General features: G+C 56.0%; 1 protein-coding gene across 6 annotated transcripts in view; it reads left to right on the top strand.

Annotated features, from left to right (window-relative positions):
• Nucleotides 1-301: 301 nt before the first annotated feature.
• COBL (cordon-bleu WH2 repeat protein) overlaps nt 302-23600 on the top strand; it is a 126203-nt gene continuing 102904 nt past the window's right edge. For 5 of the 6 annotated variants that reach the window (XM_037156016.2, XM_037156014.2, XM_053661477.1 and 2 more), the window contains exon 1: nt 302-654. In XM_037156016.2, the coding sequence (XP_037011911.2) occupies nt 614-654 (41 nt within the window). In that variant the 5' untranslated portion in view covers nt 302-613. The remainder of the gene's footprint in view (nt 655-23600) is intronic. The other variant, XM_037156017.2, reaches the window with a different exon arrangement.

Raw genomic sequence — 23600 nt, 5'->3', positions numbered from 1 at the left:
CCCCGCCCCATTGTTTCGGATTTCCCAGGACGGGGGCGGAGGCTGTGCTTGTCGACCCTAGGTGCTGTTGGGCGGGGACCCACTTCGAGACCCTCCGAAAGAGGTATCTGTTGCGTGCATGAAGGTTCAGTTGGGTTCCAGGGTCTTCACGGGAGTCCAGCGACACTTGTCACTCACTGCTCCTTCTGCAACCTCAGTCCTCCCTCCGCGGGTCCGCCCACCTCGCCTTCCTCCCGCCGCCCTACTGCAAGGTGGTTCCCCTCCCGCAGCTCCACCCCGCTGCCTGGCAGCTGCGCCTCCGGCCCCGGCCCCGAAGAAGCGCGCTCCCTTCCAGGGGCGGAGGTCCTGGGAGCAAGCCGGGCGGGGCGCTGCGGCGGGGGCGGCGCTCGGTGGGCGCGGCGGAGCCTGCCCGGCGGGGGTGCCGCGCACCTGGCTCCACAGCCCCTCCCCGCGTGGCCCGGCCCCCGCCTGCCCCAGACGCCTCCAGTCCCGGCCTGGAGGCCCGCGGCTGTCCTCCGCCGGCGCGCGTGGGCGGACGATGGGTCAACGCGAAAAAAGTGAATGAGGACGGCGGCCACAGCCAGCGCCTGATTCCGCCGGGCCCGCCGGCTCCATGGACGCGCCGTGCGCCTTGGCGGCTAAGCCCCCGACCGGGTAAGCGGCCCGGCGGCGGGGACGCGGGCGCCGGGGAGGGCGCGGGGACCGAGGGAGTGTGCGGGGCGCCGGGGAGAACGGCGGACTGCGGGCCGGGGACATAGGCAGCAGCGCTTGCCGTAGGCAGGGCGCCCCCGCTCTGAGGGGGAAAGGGGTTGTGTACTTTCTCTGCTCCGGTCGTTGCCCAGGTGACAGTGTCGGGCGGAGGCCCGAGCCCTTTTCGCGCGCGCGTGAGTGTGTGCGGGCGCGCGCCTTTCCCCGGGTCCCCGCGGGCAGAGCCCCGGCTGAGCTCCCGCAACCCCTCGGGCGTCACCCCTGGGGTAAGAAGGCGGCGGAGGCTCGGAACTCCGACTCCAGCCCGGTCCCTGGGGTGCCGGCGTCTGGGGCCTGGGCTCCGGCGGGGAGAAGGGGCGATTCTGAGACTTGGAAGACGCTGGGCCCCGCGGTGGCAGAGGGTCGTGTAGAGGGCACCGCCTGGAGGTTTTCAGGACAATCGTCCCGGTCCCCGACTTTATTTTCTGGGTCCCCTGGGCAGTGGACAGAGTGCAGGGTGGAACCGAGCTGACGAGGGGACCCCGGCCTTGGACCTAAAGTCAGGGCGTCCGGCCCCGCCGCTGCCCGCACCTAAAGGGCGTGTTTCCATTTTGCACCTCGAGTGTGCGGATCACACGCCACACGCGCACTTGACTCTCAGAAAGAGCTACTCCCTCCCTCTGAGAAACAGCCCCGCCGGGGCTGAGCTGGCGCTGGAACCGCGCGCGACCTGACCAGGCCGCGGGCCTCTGCGCAGGGGTACGCGCGGTCCCTGAGGGCAGCAGCCGCCGCCCTTGAGTCCTGGGAATGGAATGAGTGGGGCGGAGGCACCTGCTCCCCGGGGGGCCCGCTCTCCGCTCCAGCACTTGCTCTGGAACCAGGCCGCTTTGGGGACAACTAATCTCTTCACTCCGCAGTTGCGTCTCACTGACTCACCCTGCCCTGTGCCCACGGGCCTCTGTTCCCCAAGTCTGCAAGAGGTTTTCAAATTGGCTTCAAAACAAAACAAAAACCTCTCCCTTTAATGCCAGGAAAGAGTGAGCCAGGTTAGCAAATCAAATAATGCTGAGGCTGAGGAATGTTGACAAGAACTTTTTTTTTTATTGCACTTAGTGGTGGTTATGTAATTCCCTCTGAACAAACGAATCACACACACCCCCCCCAGAGGAAAGAGAGTGTGAGTCCCACCAAGACAGAGGGCATGAGAAGCAGAATTACCTTTGACTCTGGGATTCCCTAGGAGGACTGAGTCATTTTATCACTGTCACCTGAGACAGGAATGTGGCGAGCACCTGGAAGAGGCCAGAAAAACTGATGAGAGGATGTGTCAAAGTGTTTGGAGAACTCTGACTATGGAAGTGGGGCCACAACCCCCAAGACGGGCTCTTTCTGGCCTGGGGCTCCACCCGGCCTGTGGTCCTCACCGCTTTTGGGGGCTCTGGGGGCCTCCACATCTTTGTCCCCAGGAAAAGGCAGGACGCAGGACATTCGCTGTGACGAGGACAAGACGTGGCGTTGGCACCACTGACGCCTCTGGTTCTCGCCCCACAGGCACATCCAGAGCATCCGATCTGCTTCTTTGCCCAAGAAACAGGAGCACACGGCTTTTAACCTCTGTTATTCCCAGTTAGTTCGTCCACTGTTATTTGTCTGATTACCTTTAGGACGAGGCATCAAGAAAGTATCAATGTGCTTCTGTTTTCCAGACAAGAACTGTATGTTTTGTGACAGAGTCCTGTGGGTTAAAGCTCAGGGGGAGAGCCGGTCTTGGGCGTTATGAATCTTTTATGTCAGGTAGGTGTATCGCCTGCTACCAGGAGAGATAAGGAGTGAGATTTCTGGCTTAGGTTAGTGCTTGGTGGCCATGGGGTGCTGGTGGCTCTTTGGGGCAGTGAGGGTCCCCCCTCTCTGACCTGCTCCTCTGTTGCCTGATAGGAGGCTGACCTCCCCCACCCACCCACCCCCAAGCCCTCCCAGCTCTCCAGGGGAATAAATGTGGTTTCCCTGTGCTGCTGCCGAAATGCTTAGCAAACCAGACAAGTAGTCCGCGATCAGTTTTCCGACTGATGTCATGAACTTGACTCATTCTGGTGTAGAAAATTGCTAGCTGGGCAGGACGAAGGAAGGAGATTTCACATTGCACAATCAGCTCTCCCCGGGCCCCTCCGGAGGGCTGCTGAAGGCACAGGCAGATTAGTGAATGCAAATTCACGGATCGAATGTCCGACTGAATTATTCATTGGTAGTTGATTCCTTATCTTTGCAGAGAACACGAGTATGTGTGTTTAGTGGGATTGAGATTGTGTGTTTTCCTTAGTAATTTTATTAAAACAATGGCGTGGGACTCATTTAATTGCCTGGGGAAAGGGTGTTTCTGGGAAGGAGGACCAACACAGGAAAACTCCCAAGTCAGACGTGGCGTGACTTTAAGGGATTTTAGAGTTCAGTGGATGCGTGATAATGAGCAGAATGTTCTCGACCACTGGGAAAGGCAAATCGCCTTTTGGTAAAGTTTTCAAACTTATTTGTCAGTGCCTCCCAATAGCTGGTGACGGGCCACAGGGCTGCGTCCCCCACTGGACCCGTTTGAGGAAGGCACAGGGTGTTCAGGGTTTGGCAGGACACTCACTGAGTTGTGTCTTAGGGAGGAAGCGCACACTTCCCCGAAAGCGGAGCGCTCTCCATTGGCGGCACATTTGATCAATGGCCGAATCCAAGCCCTGTGCTTACGTGAAACTCCTCGGAAGTTTCCAGTCAATTTCAACAACATGTGAGCTTCATGCGGATACAGGTGGTATTCATCGCTCTAACAATTTAATCAAGTGATTGGCACCAGGGATAAATTTTTAAAAATTAATTGAAGTGGGGAACTTGAGCGTACCCACTTAATATTGGGTGGAGCAGCCTGCTATCCGTGAAGCCAAACGCAACATTTTTCCTTCCACTCTCGCAAGCAGGCAAACACTGATGGCGTATCAAGTGTGCGCCATAGGAAAGCACTCACATGGGGAGCTTTTTTTTTAAATTTTCTGGGATTTTGACTAACATATCAGAGAATGTGTTGACATTGTTTAAGATGATGGCATGTATAGTTACTTGTCCCATTAAGTTTTTCCCCATTTAATTCAAACTATATTTTTTAAAGATGTTATTTCTGGGCTATTCTATTTTTTCTATTAAAATTATTGGGGGTAATACTGCTTAGTAACATCATGTAAATCAGCTATTCTTTATGTTAACAATTCATCCTAGAATGTAGAAGTTGGGTATTATTTGATGTGGAGTAGAAAGTAGGCCTAGGAATTTTGGGGGGAATTGTATTATTGTATAATTATAATTGTTCTTAATAAATTCAAGGGGTCAGGCATGTCCCCGATACAATATCAAATCATCTGAGAGCATCTTGATTATTTCTCGGTGTTTGTGGCTGTGGCTGGAACTGACATATGGCTGAATGCGTGCAGGGCCAGGCCCCGCCCCCCAGAACAGCGTCCGGCAGCCCCGCCTCGGCAGCCCCGCCTCCGTCCTCTGCCCTACCAGTGCCCATCCGAGGGACAGCCCCACACACGGTGGGGCCAGGCTCCAGGGCCTCTTTAATTTGGGGTCTGGGAAGTGAAGTCATAAAATCTGTGTGCACCCGAAACTGCTGCCATCATTATTAAGAAAACAAGATTACAGACTGTGTCTACAGACCGTAATAAGTGGTTGAGGTTTCCAGGCCCTGCTGTGCTTTGTTATTAAATTTATCTTGAAACATCATTTTAAAACTGATCAGAAGTCTTAAACAGGGAGTCGAAATATTTGATAATAAGTGCGTTCGGATTGAGATTGCACAGATTTAACGTATAGGGGCACTTGGCTCTGACTAAGACGTAAATGGGGTGAAAACATTTGGTGGAGAATGAGCGCTTCATTGCCCGTGGCTCCATTCACATTGGATTATGGGGTCTGGGAGTTTGTGTTTTGGCTAATTTTAGTTACACATTTCCAGTTACTTTCTACCGTAGCAGAACATAGATTTGATATGTATATGGATGCTTTTAGATATATTCCTCTTTGTACTTTTTCTCCACTTAAAATATTTAACATGGCCTATTATTCACACACACACACACACACAGCTATGTCGATAATATGCCTTTACAGTCAATTTTAAATTTTAGCCCCGCCACCTCCCACTTCATTCCTTCGCTTCCTCACTGTCACCTGTGCCTCGTGCGTCCACGGCTCTGGGCCACCTGCTGGCTTTCAGCACCTGCTCGGGTGGCAGTGGCAGCACCCTGTGGTCTCACTTTCCCTTCATGTGTCCCTAGGTTTTGACTTCTCGCCTCTCTGTCCCTGCAGTCCTGTGAAACGTCCTTCTCATGTGTGGTTTCTGGGCTTCCATTTGCGTCTTACAAAGCTCGCGGTGGTGACTTTTTCCCAGCCCTGGTGGTGCCGATGCCACGCTGGGTCTTGCTGTGTGCTGGGGGGTGTGGGGGGATCCCCACTGCACCTGCATTTCCTACTCCTGGCCCCCCGTCCCACTCCCCGAGGAGCAAGCTCCTGTCCCAGCTGCAAGAGGCCATGAGCCTTAGAAGTTCACAGGCTTCCTTCTGTCTCCTACAGGTCAAGGCCAATGAGAATATATCCCACGGCTAAAAACATTTCAGGTTAAAAGGAAAAGCTTTTCAAGCAACCACGAGGACGTAGTTTGTTCAGTTGCGTGTGACCGGGCAGGCTCCCAGACCGCAGACCCGTGTGCAGACCCGCCCCAGCGGCACCTCACCTGGAGCCTGCAGACAGCAGACTGCTCTGGCTACATCACTGGCGTCCTTGTCCCCGCCCTCCACATATGTGTCTGACGTGAATCCCCAACAACGAGCCAGATCCCACGTGGTTTCATTGGCGACTCGCCCCCCTTGTCCCTCAGGCTCGGTGCCTCTGGGAACCACGTGAGGAGCCGTTCACTGTGTCTGGGACGCTCCTGCCTTCCCATGGCCAGCTGCCCTGTGTCTGCGAGGCAGGTGTTAATGCCTCCTGCTGAGTGCAGGGGGGCCGTGGCGTTTCGGGCTAGGCAGGGCAGCGCTCCCCAGTCCCCAGTGCCTTCTCCCCAGTCACGAATCCTGTTTGCCTTTCTGTGACCCGAGCCGGCCAGGCAGGCCTAGCGGCAGGGACACAGGCTCAGGAACAGGGAGCCCCGCGGGCCCCGCCGGAGCGGCGTGGGACACCCTGTCCCTTGGGAGTGTGGTTCCGGGTCCCGTGGCACCACTCCACCCTGAGCTCCACCACATCTGCACCTCGTCACCTCCCCACCGCCCACAGAGCACAGGAGCTCGGCCCCTCCCTGTGCTCGCCTTGGCCCAGTCTTCACCGGCCCCCGAACGTCTTGGGGGAAGGCCGGCCCAGGAACGAGGGGGCCTCAGCCGTCTTTGCTGAAAGGGCCATGTTTCTAACCCTCTGTGAGGACCAGGTGCTGGGAACAGCCGGGCAGGGACCCTGCTCCTCTCCTAACACCAGAGCCTGAGCGGTCCCAGGTTTCCTCAGAATAGGGGTCCCCGGCAAGTCCCGGGCCCTGCTGGAAACTTGTCCTCAGGGCTCTGAGCAGAGCTGCCAGAAGCAGTGCAGGGCTCAGAGTGTGGCCGTGGCGACAGGTCGCAGGCCCAGCTGGCAGCCGGCGTCTGGGCAGCAGTGCCCCTGCATCTGAGCACAGAGACGGGGGGCGTGGCCCGTCCCACCCAGGAGAGGGTGCCACCCAAGGGCGGCGGGGACCTGGCTTGGTCTGGAGCAGGTCAGGGGGCCCACTTCCCTCCCCACCTTTCGGTTCCTCTTGGACCGATGTCTTTTCTTGTCATCCTTGCTGCACCCACCTTGGCTTCTTGGGAAGGAGCGCCAGCCGAAAGGTGGGGAGGGAAGAGGATTTCCGAGTCTGAGCCCGTAGCATGTCTGGGGTGAGACATCGGGGCTTCTGCCTCGCTGCTGGCCTGGGAGGGAGAGTTGGTCTCCAAAGATGCCAGGTGTTTGCCTCCGCGTCTGTGCTGAGAAATACCTGAGGAGTGGACCCTTCAAATATGAGTGAATAGCTCCGACCACTAAAGAGTGTGTAAGCATGACATATGTATGTTGTGTGTGTGAGTGTGAATATGAGTGGACACAAGTGTGAATGTGCACATACATGTGCACATGAGAGGGAAGTGGGACTTGGCCAAGCAGTGGGTTCCCAAATCAGATTTCTCCAGCCTGCTGTGCGTGTGGGAGCTGGATTGAAACACTTGTGGGTGGGCGTGTTTGTGCTCTGTGGCTGACTCCTGGGGCTCCGTGCAGCTCCGCTGGCCAGAGCCCATTCCTCAGGACAGGAGCGGAGTCCAGCAGCGTCCAGCGCAGGAGCCATCAGGCTGCCAAGGGACAGATGTGCCCCAGCCAGCATCTCGACATTCGCCACTGAGAGCAATGTCCTGCTGAGGTCCCTGTGGTCCGCCTGTCCGCCCAGCTGCCCCGAGTGTCTGTGATTATCAGGTGGAGTTGGTCTAGGCTGGAGCTGAAGACTTTATCCCACCCTCTCTGTTGGAACCACTGCTCACACACCGCGGTTAACAGCACCGCGTCTTGGCACCGTCTCGCATGGGGAGCGTGGATGGTGGACGCTTGCAAATGCTGAGTCAGCGGCTTCGACCCCCAGTGCCCCTGGGGGAGGAAGTCTGCAGGTGCCCCCACGCCCGAGCCCCCAGAAGCACCGCCAGTCCTCACCCCTCAGTTGGGTCTGATGATTTTCACGCACAGACCCATTGCTGGAGAATATGCTGGAATGAGGTCGGTGTGCAAGTTTTACAACGTTCAAAAGAGTATGAAAACTAGTCTGGAAGCTAGACTCCTTTCAATTGAAAAGGACCTTGACTGAACTATTTCCTTCCTATTCATCCATATTTTCCTACCACAATGTTTCACATTTTTGGAACATGACGAATTTGGGGCAGTGCAGGTTTCTAGACGGAGGAGACCAGAATGTCTTTCACAGGGACCTGCCTTACTTCAGCGTCCAGTCACCTTGGTGGTGGTCACTTGCTGCTCACAGCAGACCTGCCACCCGCCCTCCGCCTCGGGTGTCACTAACCCCTGTCCAGTTTCCGATGGGACTGTCACATGGTCCTGACATCTTCTCCTCACCCTGCTGGTCATCTCAGCACACAAGCTATAAGCCCGTGACACAGTTTTCAAAGCCCCTTTTCCTAGAGCCACTGTCTGCTTCGTGCAGGAAGCCAGGGTGTCACTCAGCTGTTTCTAAACCACCGACGTTTCTCAGCCACGTTTTCCTGAAGCCAGAGTCACTTGGGGGCATCGGCGAGTCTGCTTCCTCGTACGGGGCCCTTGTGACATGCCCCCGTCGGCCGCCACCGCGTGGATGCGTCTCCAGATGCTTAACCCCTGCAGCCCGTAGGCGGGAATGTGCCATGCGAAAGGCACTCGCGGGGCGTGGCAGGCGACCCCACACGCAGCTGTCCTAGAGTCCAGAACGGGTTTGTGAGTTAATGTGGAGGGTCAAATCCCACTGTCTCAGTTGGGACCCCAGCCGATGGAGCGGGAGCTGTCTCAGAGCCTCTCTTGGGGCCTGAGTGCGGACCCCTGGCTCCTACATCTCTGGCCCCCAGCAGGAAGGAGCCAAGAGGGAGGAGGAGGCCGGGGTCTCCTGTGTCTGGCCTTGCTCGTGCTCTCTGTTCGGCACCAGGGGCCACGGGGGTGCAACACTGACCATGTCACCAAGGACCACTTGGCGGGCGCCCCAGGGCACCCGGTCCGGGGCTGTCGGCTGTCAGGCAGGTCCTGCGGACACGTGTCCTTGCTCACCCAGGCCCCGGCGGGACCGCTCACAATCAATTTCCCACTTGTTTTCTTTTTCTAAATTGTTTTCGTGATGTCTTCCTTGCCCTGTGTGGCGTCCTCTCCTGTCACGTATTCCGGGTCGCTGCACAGCTGTGAGAATCCACCTCGTGTCTCTTCATGGTAACTCTTGGTCTGAGGAAAACATGTCTCTGGAGACGAGGACTCTGAGCGCGACCCCTGAGCAGAATCACACGTTTGGGGTGTCTCCTCTATGTTCACTCTCATTTTCTAAGTTTAACATTTGGCAGTGTTCGTACGTCAAGGCTTGGACTTCAGCTAAAGTTAACGGGAAGTAACGGGTGACTCGTTTTTAACCTGGGCAGGTTTTAACACAAAGTCCCAGTGGGGGGGCACACTCCCCTTCACAGTGTTTCTGCTTCAAGAGTGCTGTGTTCTTACTGTGCTAAATAGTCACAGGCATTCACACGTGTCTCCACTAATTTTGTACGTGCAAAGGTGACATAGGACTGGGAAAAAGAGTCCTAACACCCAGGGGTGTTACTTGATTGCTTGTGTCCCTTTTCTTCTGTCAAAGGGAGGTAGAGACGACCCCTCAGCCCACACGAGGGTCCCGGCAGGGGCAAGCCGGGCGTTTTCACGAGGAGTGGGAGGGACTGCACCGTCCTGGGCAGCTGCAGGCGAGGGTGTTGTTGGAAAGAACAGTAGACGGACAGACAGGCCTCACGTGCACCCTCTCCACATGACACTGAGTACCGTCTTCATCCCTCAGTCCCCTCGGGACAAGGCAGACGTGCCGGCAGCAACCTGTGACTGCGTTCGGCCTCCTGTGTTGGGCCAGCAAGGGCTCTCACAGGAGGACCCTGCTGGGACCCTGGCATGCCCTGCACCCGTGCCGGGCACCCTGATCCCATTGAAGAGTGAGGGACATGAGTGTCCAAGTTCAGTGCTGTGCCCAGCAGTCGGTCACATGATGTTGTACCAGCCGCTCTGCAGACAGCTCACAGCAAAATTATGTCACAGGACAATTCCCTAAACACATCAAGTTATGAAGTGAAAGAACACCCAGGAGAGTGTCGGGAAGGGAAGCTGGCCTCACAGGGCGGCTCAGAGGCTGTCCACACCCCCTCGAGTGGCGCAGAGGATGACCGACGTTCTGGCAGGTTTGCCGGCACTGTCACGAGAACACCCAGGAGGGTGGTCAGTCCCCCACCCCAAACACATCAACTCCACAGAAATGTTGTTCAATGCTTGTGGCTCTGACGGACTTCCTCTTGACCCAGATTTTTACTAAAGGAAAATTGTCACGATGGAGATTCTGAGTTTGTCTCTGTTCTCACTGCTCCTACAGCTTGGGGTGGGTGCCACCCCCACCTGCCACCCCCACCGCGTCCCTGCTATACACATGGAAGCATTTGCCTCATCAGTGAATTTGACTGTGAACTCTTCAGTTCACATCTGGTGTCTCATGTCTCCAAATCTTATAAAAGGGCCTAAAACATGTCTGAGAGCATAACCCTGAAAGTAAGTTCTGTTCCATGACTTTCAGTGAGGCTCGGAGGCCTCTCAGCTTATCTCTGCTGTGTGCGTGTGGGCAGTGCCCGGAACACTCTGGTGCGGGGGCCAGGGCCCACCGTGGTGGGGGCAGTGGCTTGCTCCTGAGCACACGGCCTGGTGAGTGCCCAGTTGTTGCCGTGGCCGCGGCATTACGTTAGGGGAGCCGAGCCAGTGATTTAGCGCATGCCAGAAAGTGAGTCACTCGCCCGCTGGCCCGTGGGGGCGGAAGCCACATCCGTGACACTCGGATCCCTGAGCTTTCAGCCCGGCGTCATGTCTTCCTGTAAACAGTCAGGGAGCCACTCCCCGGGCGCTGCAGCGAACCCAGGTGAGCGCCCCACCTTCCAGAAGCACCCTCAGCACCGGAACAGAGGCTCTGGGGAGACAGTGGAGCTGGGAGGGGTCCTTTCACTCACTCACTCTCGTGTCGACACTGAGTGGGGCGGACGTGGGAGGAGACTAACAGGAGGCTCTCCCAGGACTCTGCCCTCCTGACCCTCTGTCCCGTGGGGCAGAGACAGACGGGAGCGTGACCAGCATGCCAGATGGGGACCCTCGGAGGAGCAGCAGAGTGCTCGGTCAGCGTGGGAGAGCGGGGGCTCCCCAAGGTGGCGATGGGGTTGGTGGGCTTGGCCCCCTGCCTCCTGCCCAGCACCCAGCCCCTTGGCAACAATGCCCATGTTGTCCACTGTCACCAGACCTTGCTCAGAGTGCTTGTGACAGCCACAAGCAAGTGAGAAGCATGCCCGCCTCAGTGCCCCCTCAGCATGGCGTAGGCTTCCTGCAGACAAGAGGGAGTGCAAGGGCAAAGCCTGGGAAGCCCCGCACTGCCACTGCTGTTGTCTTGCAGGCCTGAGAAGCCATTCGCCACGTCCAGCCCACATCGGGCCCAGATGGACGTTCCTCCCCTCGAGGGGACCAGTATAAACCCTGCGTCCGTGTTCTGAAACCATACAGGCCACGTGGCCTGCACTGCCGAGTCCCAAAACGGCTGTGTCCAACCCCCCGTGGAGGTGCGTCAGCATCCCCCCTGAGGGGCCATGCGACAGACTTCCCACTGAATCCCACTGGAGGTGGCCTGAGTGCCCACCTTCCTGCGGGTGGCTTTTTCACATGCCCAGGCTGCACGTGACAGGCATTGGTATGTACATGTGCTTTGCTGTTCATAGAATGATTCTCAGAACGATGGCAACTCACCTGTCATTGAAAAAACCACACATCTCAGGTGCTGAGCGGTGGCCCCCGTCCCAGCTCTGGCTCCGGAGCCCTCCCTGACATGCCCCCTGCACTCACCCAGGAGCCCTGTGACAGCTACTGTTGGGCTCACTCAGTCTGGGGCGGTGCTGAGTCTGCCCACACAGACACTGGGGGCCATGACTGCCCTGGAGGCCAGCGGCCAGGGGAGTGCGCAGGTTCACCCAGGTGTGTTTCTCCTTCTGTAGAGTTCCTGGTCCTTCGCGAGTCTCCAGTGAACATCTGTATGCCCAGAGTCTCACTGCAGAGGACAGGGAGCTGGATCTCTGTCATGAGCTTGGGCAAGACCTGAGATATATTTAAAGTTTGGGGGGAGAAAATTTCAGTTCTAGGGCTAGTCATCCCTCCAATTCAATTCATGTGCCTACGGGTAGAGGAGGGGGCCTAACACATGGAGAAGGCCAGGCGGCACTCTTCGTGTTGAGATATAATTGATGGATGCATAACGTATTCGTTTTAGCTCTACAAAGTGACAATTTGATATATGAATATATGGTGAAATGGTTAGCAGGGAAAGTTTGGTTGACATTCATACGTCACAGTCACAAAAAACACTCTTTTCTGGAGAAGAGAACTGTCAACAGGCATTGAAACCAGGAAGCACGACTCCTCTGGCTGTGCAGCTTCTCGGGGTCACTTTGGCAGCTGGGGGTCTCCGTGGCTTGTGCACACGTCCCGGTTGCCCATCCGAGTCTGCGAGGAACACCCTGGGGACTCGGGCAGGACTGCGGGAAACCTGCAGGGGCCTCTGCGAAGTGCGGAACCTCGAACACTGCCAGCTCTTTCCATCCAGGACCGCGGGTGCCTTTTCATTTCCCTGTGTCCTGTTCCCCGGGGGTCCTGTTTCAGCTGGGCTGGGACTCAGCCAGGGTGGTTTGCAGGTGCTCCTGGGCACCCTGATGTGCAGTCCTGGCTGAAGATGATTCCTTCATTCGCCTGTTCAATTGACCATGCGCCCGGCAAGGCCTTGAGTGAATTGTTTGAATGCAGATACTGCCCCAGCTTCTGGGAGGGGGCTTGTTCCCGGAGAGCACTGCAGGTGTGGGGCCCCGTTGTTCTCTGTCACCAAACGTCCTCCCTAGAGGCCTGTCTGGGTGTGTTTCACCTCGCTTCCCATGGTTTCAGCAAGTGGCTTTGGGGACAGGGAGTCCCCAGCACCTGCTGAAAGGGGGCTACACCTGGGCAGATCAGAAGCAGCTGCTCTGGAAAATACCTGCACACATCAGTTGATCAAAAAAGATATGAAATAGGCAACCTCTGTAAAAGAATGCTTCAGTGAAAACAATGAAATCAAAGAAAGAAAGTAAAGCCACGCTGGATTGTTTATTTGCCCTCATTTGATTGTCTTCTAGCCTCGTAAAACAAACTCCGAATTAAAGTCATCTGTGGGTGGTTATTTCTATGTCCATTTTGCCTCACATTTTCTCCCACGTTATGGGTGTTTCAGAATAATACAATCCATGTTGACTGGAAGAGAACCCTTTTAAGTGGTTTTCATTTAATTAGCTATAATTTTTTTTCAAAACATACGAGTGCATTAAAGTTCACTCATGCGCTGTCATCCTGGGTGTGGGCACTTTGCCCCTGACCTGACAGAGTCCCAGCAGACAGGCAAGGACAGGTCCCCAAACAAGTGTCCTGAGTGGAGCTGGTGGGGAGCCGGGTGCCGAGCGCCCCAGGAGCGCCCAGAAAGGAAGGGCAGCCAGTCCCGCTTGCAGGGTGCGGCCAGGCCCCATCAGGGTTATTTTTATGAAAGGCCTTCTCAGAAAGAGGTTGGGCTGGAACAGTTGTTAAATATAATACCCCTCCAGACGCCTGGAGCTGCCAGGCGGAGGGGCTGGAAATGCTGCACCAAGATTAGCTCACGGAAATCGGCACCTGGAGCTTTATTTGGTGGGCATTTCTTTTCCCCTAATAATCGGACAGGAGAGTGAAGAGGTGTAGACAAGTGCGGAAGGCAAGTCTCCACCAGGCTGTCACCCCAGGGTGCCCAGTCTCCGGGGTGTCATGTGTGCCTTGCCGGGTGGGCCCTGACCTTGTGCAGAAGTCCCCATTGGTGGGACAGGACAGGCCGTGACTGCTCGCACCTCCCGCACTCACGGGGGTCTGTCTTCCCTTCCAGTTAACTGGGCAGCATTTTACAAAAGAAATAAATCCAATAACGTTGATGGAACAAGTGACACAGGTGAAGCTTCTGATTCACGTCAATGGAGCAGAGGCCTAGCACAAGCCCCATGCTAGGTCCCCAGACACGGACACCCGTGGGTGCCCCTGAGCCAGCGAGAGCAAGGACAGAACCACACCCAGCCATCATTTAGACGCCGTGGGGACTAAAGTAGCCCCAATCCAAGGAAGCTTAGGCTAATTGCTGTCAGGCAGGGACTGTGGCTCGCCCGCTGAGGTTGCCGGTTGGCGGGTGTCCTTCACGCGCTGCAGTGACCAGTCCTGCAGCCAGTGGCCCTGTCTCTTCTCACGCACAAATGCGCTCAGTCACGCTCTTCTCCTCGGCGTTTTGGGGAGGCCCTTTTCAGAGAGTGTGTCCGTTTTCCTCCATGCAATGGAGACAGTGCGCTGCAGGCCACACCTGCTGGTTGAGGTTGGGGTGTGCTCACGTACAGAAGCCGGAGCATGTGGGCAGGTGAGTGTCAGCTGACGTTTCGCCCTTACAACTGTCACCCACAAAGATTCAGTGCTTCCCTGTGCAGGCCAGAGGCTTCCGGTGCCCCTTTGTAGCCAGGCAGCCACCGACCCTCAGTCTGTCCCTGCAGGTGACTATGCGTTCTGGAATCTTTTCTGAGTGCCATTGTACAGTGCACACTCTTTCTCATCTAGTTCTTTTACTCACTACGGCCACGTCGACATGCGTTTATACCACAGTGTCCTTTATACTGTGGCGGGCATGTCGCTCATGGAGTTCTTTATAACCTGCCTGCCTGTTCTCTTGTCGACGCACATGTGTGGGTGGTTCCAGGCTTTGCCCCTATGAACATCCATCTGTGGACGTCTCCGTGTGAATATGCACCGCCTTTTCCTGGGTAACTACTGAGGGACGCAGTAACGGAGCCACACAGCAGGTGTGTGTCTGTGAGGAGTGGAACTGCTCCACCCAGGAAAGGAGTCTCCGCTGCAGGGGTGCCTGGCACCTGCGAGCCGGTGAGCACCCAGCCCTGGGGTCCCTGGGGTCCCAGGGGGTCCAGGCCTCATCACTCTGGGCATGCAGGGGCACAGACATCCGGCCAGGAGCCTGCCCCAGGGCCCCAGGAGGCCGGCCCAGTTATACCTTCCCAGCTCTGATTCAGCCATCTTATTTTTACAGCACCGTCATTTATTTTCAAATCGTACTTACCCCCAAAAGTTAAAAAAGATTATTTGGATTAGATGACTTTTTAGGGAGTTTCCCCAAGATTCAGTTCACTCAATCCAGTGAATGACTTCAAATGACAAAAATGGTTATTTTTTTTCAAAAATATGATGAAAATGTGAAAACACATAAAAGTAGAAGACGAAGTACAGGGGCCCCCATGTGCCCCCTGTGGAGCATTTATATTTTAATTTTTTGCGGGGGAGCGTCACTATTTCACGGGAGAAGCCAGCGGGCAGGCCGACCTGTGGTTCGCACGCCCTCCCGAGGCGTCCGCCACGGCTCGTTCTTCCTGTTCACACTGAAACCTCCCAGATCGCCCTCAAGGCACCTGCGCGCACTTGTGAGAGGTGCTGAGGCTGAGCCTGCTGGGTAGCTCCACTGGTCCAGGGAGGAGATGGCCTCAGTTACCTCCTGCCTGGCTGACCCCTGCTGGCTCCGCCGCTGTGAGTGTCTCCTCACTTCCTTCCCGACTCTTCTTGTCACCCCAGCTCCCTCTGTGATTTGGCCTCACTCCTGTCTGTCCACGTCCCTTAGCCACCATGGCGGGGGGGTGTGCTGGGTGCCTGTGTGGAAGCGTGTGCTGTCTCCCCCCTCCCAGGGTCAGTGTCACCTTCTAGGAGGGTGGGGACTGGTCGTGACTCCACAGCACAGGACAATACTCTCCCTGCAGGGACCAGCCCAGAGCGACCAGCACCGCTCCTGGGGTCACCTGCAGGAGGAGGGAGCCAGGTGCCTCTGGGAAGCTCAGTCCTGTGTCTCTGGGGAAGTGTGATTTAGTATTTACTGATATTCTTTTAACCTTCCAAGTCTTAGGAAGCAGGGAGAAGGCTGCGATGTTGAGCAGGGTCTGGGGGGCAGAGAGGGGCGGAGTTGTGCGGTTGCCTCTCGGTTCTGGAAAGACAACTCAGTCCTTTCATCCCCCCAGTCTCTGCATCTGCATCTGCTGGGGAAACCCACTTCTGGGTTGAGACAAGCTCTAAAGGGAGGCTGCTCAGTCCCCACAGAGACTCCCTTTCCTCCAGCCGGTGTCTCAGTCTCCCAGTAACCTCTGCCGGGGTAGACCCTGGCCCTCGGCCGGCCCCGCCTGGCCGGCTGCTCTGCCTGTTGCTTTCGAAACCAAGTTCCCAGGCCACCGGCCATCGGATTTCCAAGTCTGATCGATCAGATGTGCTTGTGGCACTCAGCGTCCTCTTGTCTCTAAGACCACAGAAGACAGGCCTGGTGACCGGCCTGCTGCAGTGAGTCCCCGTGATAATGTCTGACCCTTGATTGTGTTTGCTCAGGGACAGTCTCCCCCTCGCACAAGTGCTGCCTCTCCAATTTGACTTGACCATGGGCCCAGTCCAAGTCTCCATGGTTCCTATGCACATGACATCCCCCAGCACTTTCTTGGGGCAGCTCTGTCTGTCGTCCCACAGGGCTGAATTTCTCCGTCCCACTTGTGTCCCCAAGGCCTTGGTGCAGGGCCTGTGTCCAGGAAGGCCAATGGCTAGAAACAGAAAGCTGGGCCGAGGAAGGGTGAGCGAACAGAGCTCTGGCCAGGAAAGCAGTTAATGTGCAGCCACAGATATCGCCTCAGATGTGCTGGGCAGAAAGAGGACCGCTGATGTCCATGGCTGCCACCACGGGAGTGGGACATGTGCTGGTCCTCAAAGGAGGCCTCATTTTTCTGGCCCTGAGAGGAAGCCAATGACTCGCACACAGTTATTCCAGTCATAGCTGCCCACATGCAGTCTGTGGCTTGCTGGGAATGTAACTTCTGTCCACCCCCAGAAAGAAAACGTCTACCAAGAAGGGGCTGCCAGTGGGTAACTGCTCTAATTTGAAAGCAGAGCCTAGCAGCCGAGTCTAAACAGGGGTTTCTCGGCAAACTGCCCGCCTCTGCACTGCCCTGCCCACAGGCAGTGTGTTCTGGCCACTGAGTAGTCCTTATAAAGGGGCTTCTGGAATCCTGTTTCACCCAATAGGATTCCAGGTGCTTCCCCCACCCAATCAGAGCTGTGCTACTATTTCCTCATTAGCATCTTCACAGAGCAATCAGAGCAGCTTCATTCTAACCAGTCAGGACAGTGCTTAATGGGCCAATCACACTGAGGCTTTGGAGTCCTCATTTGCATGAGGACTCACCATCAAAGACCAGAGGCAGAAACTGCTGTGTCTACATCAACTTCCCTCAGGGATGGTGAGTGCATTCTCCCATTCCAGGGAAGACTGGAGACCACATTTTTCCAGCTGGAGGAGGATATCTGGTTGGAACAGAGCCATGTAGCCAAAGAGGGCCACCTGCCTGTGGGTCCACTCAGAGTTGTGCTGTTACACAGCCAGACTGCATCGCCATTGAGTTGTTTACACTGAATAAAGTTTCTTCATCCCCCGAATCCAAAATTCGGAATTCCCATTGGTGTTGAATTGGTGCCAATGACCATCAGTGACACTTCTAATTGCCTAATGTTGGCCCACCTACTGTGTGTGGGGTATGGCCTTAGTGGCTGGAAGAGCTGGGGTCTGTGACCCTGTGACCCTCGGACAAATGGCCCGCTCTCCTGCATCTGTGGAATGCACAGAGGCATACGCAGTACAGACCATTTCTTAGGTTGGGTTTTTAAGGTTCTTTATATAACGGATACAACTCCTTGGTCACATATGTGATTTGCAAATATTTTTCCCCTGTCTGTCATTTGTCACCTTGCTCTTTTAACTATTCTAGAAAAGTAGAAGTCTTTAACTGTGAGGAAGCCCCGTATTTGTTGCACTTCATGGTACAAACATGCGTTGGGTGTCGTGTCTGAGAATTCTTGCCTAACCCCAGGCTATGAAGATTTTCTCCAGTTCCTACTTCTCCATTTACCTCTGCAATGAATTTTAAGTCAACTTTCGTAGAACATGTGAGATTTAGATCAAAGTTCATTTTCCCCTCCTATTCCTCTTAGTTACCATCTTCTCTTTCTTTGGTTGAATTAATTTCTTCCACACTTTTCTTGGGCTATATTTCTCATTAGAATTATCAGGGTTTTAGTAGCAAATTGGAAGGACATGAAAACGTCACGACTGAATTTAACGTCTAGAATGTGTCTGGCCCCTCTCACACGGACCAGTTTTGAGGCTCCTCAGTAAGTCACTGGGTTTTTAACCAGCCAAGCACTATGGTTATTAGCCTCTCGGTGCTGGGCCAGTGCATAGGGTGGGGCCTGCTAGTAATTCGAGAGTGATAACAGCTGTGCCAGCCCCCACAGGGCCGCAAGTGTCCCAGAGGCGAGACGAGGCGAGCTGCCTGTGTACCGCATGGTGCGTGGGCGCAGGGATTGGTCAGGGGGAGGCCTAGAAAAAGTCCGCACGCTCAGTCTGTGCCGCCACCGGCGTTCTCTGTCACTGCCCGCTGCCTCCAAACTGCAGTCATCTGGGCGGACAGGCCTCGCAGGTGGAGGACTGCGCCCGCTGTCCAGATGGCAGCTGTCGCTCGTTTTACTACATGGAAGCACAGTGCAGGGGGAGGCTGGTGTGCAGCTCACTGGCGCTGTTGCCTGTGATCATGGACCTGTTCTAAATATAGCGCCCTTGTCTCCGGTGCGGCTGGAAGGAGGGGACACGCGTGGCCGTAAATGGGAATGAGGCCAGTCCCTGTGCTCTGGCCGAGCCGCCCACGGGCCCAGGTCTCATTCAGTTAATCTCCAGATCAGTTTCAGCCTGTTTGGTGAGCAGATGTGTGGGAGTTTCTGTGAATGTGGAGCTTCTAAATTTATACACCATTCGATATGGGTATTGACATGCTAGTATCTGTGGTGCTGGCACGCAAGGTCAGCCACCATGTTTGAGTCCAGGGACCAGACTGTCCTTCGGGTGTCCCCACAGGCCACGCGTCTTATTTTTTCATGTCTCTCTGTGGCATCTCCGGTGGGTACAGAGTGGAGATCAGCAAGTAACCTAAACTGATCTGCTCTCTGCTGTTGACAAGCGTGCCCTCTCTCACATGTGATCTTGGGAGATGCAGGAAGTCCCTGAGAAACTTCAGGCCACCAGTGGGTGGTGACCATCTCAGTTACTGGGTCACTTTCCTCATCATTATTCTGAGGGGGTGAAGGCAAAATAACTACTTCCTGTGAGGTTCAGTATGGTATTCTCCTGGAACATTGGGGGGGCAGGGGACAGGGGATGGCCGGGGAAGGGGCCCCGTGGGGCTGCTGGCTGGGCAAGGACTGGTTGTGCCTAAGTGCAGCCCATCTGCTGACAGTGAACACGGCTGGCTGGTGTGGAGACCTGGCGGCTGCTGACTTCCAGCAGAGCCCTGTTCTCGGATGTCTCTGCAGGGTTGCTGATGGGCTGCGGCCAGGTTGGGGGCCCTCCTGTGTCAGCGTGCTCGGCCAGGCACCCAGGACTCTGCGCTGCCCCGCCTTACAGCCCTGGTGCACCCAGGCTTCCTCTTTGCTTGTGAGTCCCCCTGGTCCCCTCTCCCCTGTGTGCTGAGGCACAAAACTTGTTCCAGGTGTCTCAGTGGCCGGTCCACACCAGAGTCCCCTTCACAGAAGGCACTGGGGAAAGTGGGGCCTCAGGGGCAAAGGCTGGTCCCGGGCCCTGGCCACCCCTGTTAACCACCACACCTGAGCCCCTCCCCCTGGTGACTCCTGTCCTGGGAGGAGCACAGCAGGACAAGCAGGTGCTGCTGCCTTTCACTGGCCCAGGACCCGGGCCTCTGCGTGAGGATGACTTTGATGAGTAAGGAACATCTTATCACAAGTTCAGAGTGTACCCACCTGGGTGGAGGCCACCCCGCCCAGATCTGTGGGTACTGATCAGAACAGACTCCCTGGACTCCCTGTTTCATTGGCACAAAAAGGAGGTGCCCATCTTCTCATATGAGCACCCCGATGTCGCCGGATGGCAGCTTCTTCAAACAACACACTCCCTGAGTCTAGTGCCACTGCTTAGCTTTTCCTCGTGGGAAAGCAGGGGGTGTTTCCTGGAAAAGCAGGCAGGCCCTCAGCCCTCAAAGAGGAAACAAGGAGGTCCTGGGGGCTTCTTACTAAAACAGAGACACCCACAGAACCTGCATGGGCAGATGGAAGGAGAAAGGAGAGACAGCAGGGGACAGCGGGGGACCACAAAACGTCGTCAGCGTCAAAACTGCTGTCCTTGAAAAACATGGGGGGAGGGCCTTCTCTTTCCCCTGCCCGGTGGAAGCTGCGCTGTCCCAGCTGTCCGCTCTTCACTCTGTCCCGGCCAGGCTGCGAGGCCTGAGGAATCCAGGGGGGGCCCCGGCTGACGGACAGCATGGTGGCTGGGCAGGGACCACTCCCCTCTGCCCTGGATGGCAAAAGCAGCCTTAGGAGATCTGTGCCTGGACGGTGTGGCCTGGTTCCAATAAAGCTTTTTATACAGATGCCAACATCAGAATTTCATGTGATGTCCCATATGAGAAAATGGTCACCTTTGGCTTTTTTCTCTGACCATTGCAAAGTTGTAGACACCACTCTTGGTGTGCTGGCCCTAGGGAGCCACAGCAGGGAGGGGCCGGCCTGCCCACTCCTGGGGGGGCGGGGGAAGCAAGTCATGCCCGCTGTCTACACTTCATTTTAGAGCAGTTACTCCTGGATGTCTTACACCCCGGATTCCACTCGAACCATGTGCCTGTGACTGGGAGTGGGCTGAGGTTCTTGCTGGGAAGGACCTGGAATAAAAGACCCCCCACACATATCAGGGGCTCATGCCCCACTGCCCAAAGCCTGCTCCGTATTGCTGTGATGTGTTTTGCATGTTCCGAAATCAGAATCTACTAGGGAGTCTGCATTTTTCAGAAACTCCCCCTCTGGGTTCTCTCTACACCAAAGCTTGTGAGCTGATGCAGGGACCGCAGTACCAGCCTGAGCTGGATCCGACGGGCCGTCCCTCAGGGTCCCCGGGAGCAGGCTCTGTGGGGTTGAGGGTCAGCAGCGTTTAGGTGAATGCTGGCCAGGCAGTGCCCACTCCTTAGCTAATGACCTTCCATAGCACCTCTGTAAAAAAATAATTAAATACAACCAAAATTGAGTGAGATCTCAGCACCATGCACACTTGCAGATCTTTCCAATCTGGTATTCTCAGGGCTCTGTTCTCGTTGTTGTTTTGCTTTGAGTTGAACAAGACAATGCATTTTGGGCACTGACTTCATATTAAATGAATCGCCATCAAATCCATTTTGTCGAGAAAGACCTGGGCTCTCAGGTCTCCATTTGTGTGACTTTAGTTTCTGTGCTCATTCTTTTCCCTTTCAGCGTCCCATTTCCTTTAGAAATATTTTCCTCCCAAATGTTGTCCCACGAGGGGATGGGACAGTGGTTACTCACTTCCCGCCAGTGTACCATTTTTCTCCCAGGGATACGTGCGTCTGCATTTTCTCTGCTTACCCAGGCAAAGCATTTTCTCTTAAAAAACGAGTTGAGTGCCAGCCAGCTGTCCCAGTCTCCCAGCCCGCTCTTCCCCATGAGGCCCTGAGCACCGTGCCTGGCGCACAGTAGGCACAGGACAAACGTGAGACTGAATGAGCATATTGAGGAAATTCAGGCCTCCGCCCAAGAATGTGTGCCGTTGGAGGAAATCTCGTTTTGAAGTCCTCCTTGAACGGAACCCCTGCTGCTCGCTGCTGGCTCCGACTGGGGCCGCGTTGGGGTTGCATAAAGAAGCCTTTCTAGGGCAAATGTTTTCTCTTCCCCCTCCTGTGACAAGGGTGCATTTTACTTCGAGCCAGGCGAGCCGCGCGCCTCAGACGGGCGCCCCGAGCCTGCTGCCCACACAGGTTATGCTTGGCACCGGCTGCGCCCGAGACAGCACAGGTGTCGGACCGCCCGACGCTGCCTCCGAGGGGCATGAACGGGCTTCAGATGAAATGCACACTCTGCAGGCTTTTGGTTTCTCTCTGTTTTCCCAGTTTGCCGGCTTGATTAAGTCCAGACGGAAGGGGGAGAAGCCACACAATGGGGACTTCTAACAAGCCCAGTGTCCTGGCGAGCACAGCTGCACACTCGCTGAGGGCTGCTTTGGTGCACGCTCCTGCCAGACCCGTCGCAGTGACAGAGCGCACCTTGTTTCTCCACCAAAGATTCTTTGATGGGAGAATTGGCACGACTGTACACATCAATTTTCTAATTGAAACTCTGGGCAAGCTAATGGACAGTGTCTACAAAGAAACTGTAAAAAAAAAACCTCATTCCCTTTCCCGACTCTGGCTTTCATGAAATCAAAGAAGATTGGGGGAGTGAGCCGGGGTCACGACTGTACCTGCTCTGGTTTAGGCTGCATCTTGTCTGTCACCCTGGAGGAGACCAGGTTGCCCTGGGGTGGGACCCTGCACTGCCACGGCCCGGGTCCGGCCTCAACAGGTTCTGACCCACCGTCCACATCTGGCACATGCTTCCCTTTCTGATTTGACTGGTCAGATCAGGGGCCCCGTGTGGTGGCTGTGTCTTGTCCCTCCTGTCCCACAGGAGCAGAACGTGACACCCTGGCTTCCCTGCAGGGACACACCTCTCTCCCCTTTCCTGAGGCACTGGCGTCAGACACCAGGTAGAACCCAACTGTGAGGATAAAGTCTCCTTCCTTCTGCCCGAGATGTTCCTTGGAGACATGGCTTTCTAGGACCTGTCCGAAGTGACACTGAGCAGTTAGCCGGTCACAAAGCTGCAGGTACTGGGGACCTGGAGCTGCACGCTGCAACCTCGCCGTAGTTGACTCAGACCGCCACGGAAGGCAGGCGTTGTTGGGGGAGGTCTCCATCTCGCGTGGGCCGGTGGCTCTGTGATCCCCAGGAAGCTGCATCTGAGTCAGGGGCTCAGATCCAGGGGTGAGTCCGCTCCTTCCTGCGCTTCCTAAGTGTTGTCCCCTCATCTCCGTTCCCTTTGCATGGCACCCCCCTTGTGGCCTGTCCTGGGCACTGAAGGAGGAGTGGGAGCCACACGTACACTTGTGGTCCCCGTTCCATAAACGCTGGGTGTCTCTCCTTTGAACCAGGAGTAGCGCGCCTTCTGTCAAAATGCTCTCTGTCCTGGGAGTCCTCCCGAAGTGGGTGCTGGCTGCCAAAAAGGTGTCCGGTGACAGGGGGACGGTGTCGCCGTGGGCAGTGCAATCCAGTCCAACCAGTCCGGCTGGCCCTGTCCTGGCCTTTCCAGTTACTGCCTGGAACTGAAACCCATCTGCTCCCCCACCCCCACAAAAAGCCACACCTGGATTTCTGCCCTCACAGGTACACGGGCCCCAGAAGCCAGCACGGGGGAGACCTCCGGCTGCTGTGGGGACAGACAGGTGCCCAGTTCGCCCACCAATAACACACCAGTGAAGGTCCTCCTGCTCATCCTCGGGGAACCTGTAGCACCATTGTACACACTGCTTCCCCTTGGTTCTGTCGCTCTTTGTCCTTGAACTTCCAAAGAGGGTTAAATGTGTGAGTGTCTTGGTCACGTGACTGATTTGAGATTCTGAGGTGGCCAAGGATGAGGGCCCTTCTGCTAGGGACGCGGGACCCACTGTGCTGGGTGCACCTGCTGCAGACGAGCATCCGAGCTGGTACCTGCAGCACCGTGGAGGTTGGCGCTGCCCTGCCCCTCTGCCGCCACCGCAGATGGGACAGCAGGGGCAGGGCCATGGGACCCAGGCACAGGAGTGGGACAGTGCTGGAGGGAGAAGGTGACCAGCGCCCTGAGCTCCCAGTGCCCCCCAGGCCTCCCCAGCCCCCACCCCAACAGCTCCCTGGAGGCCATACAGACCGGAGCCCCAGGGAGCTGGTGGCTTGACCTCTGCGTCCCTGTGTGTGGCCTGGGTCCTAGTTCAGGCCCCCACCTGCCCCACCCAGTTTCCTTGCTTGGGCTTGGCTCTGGGCTTCCCAGTCCCCTCCTGAAACCTTGCCTCTGCTATAGAAGATATAAGGAACCCAAGAGTGCAATCAGTAAAGGGTGCTTAA

Source organism: Artibeus jamaicensis, unplaced genomic scaffold (assembly GCF_021234435.1).
Source record: "Artibeus jamaicensis isolate MK-2021 breed Jamaican fruit bat unplaced genomic scaffold, CSHL_Jam_final contig_1016, whole genome shotgun sequence".
Lineage (NCBI taxonomy): Eukaryota > Metazoa > Chordata > Mammalia > Chiroptera > Phyllostomidae > Artibeus > Artibeus jamaicensis.
This window is presented reverse-complemented; position numbering and strand designations above follow the sequence as displayed.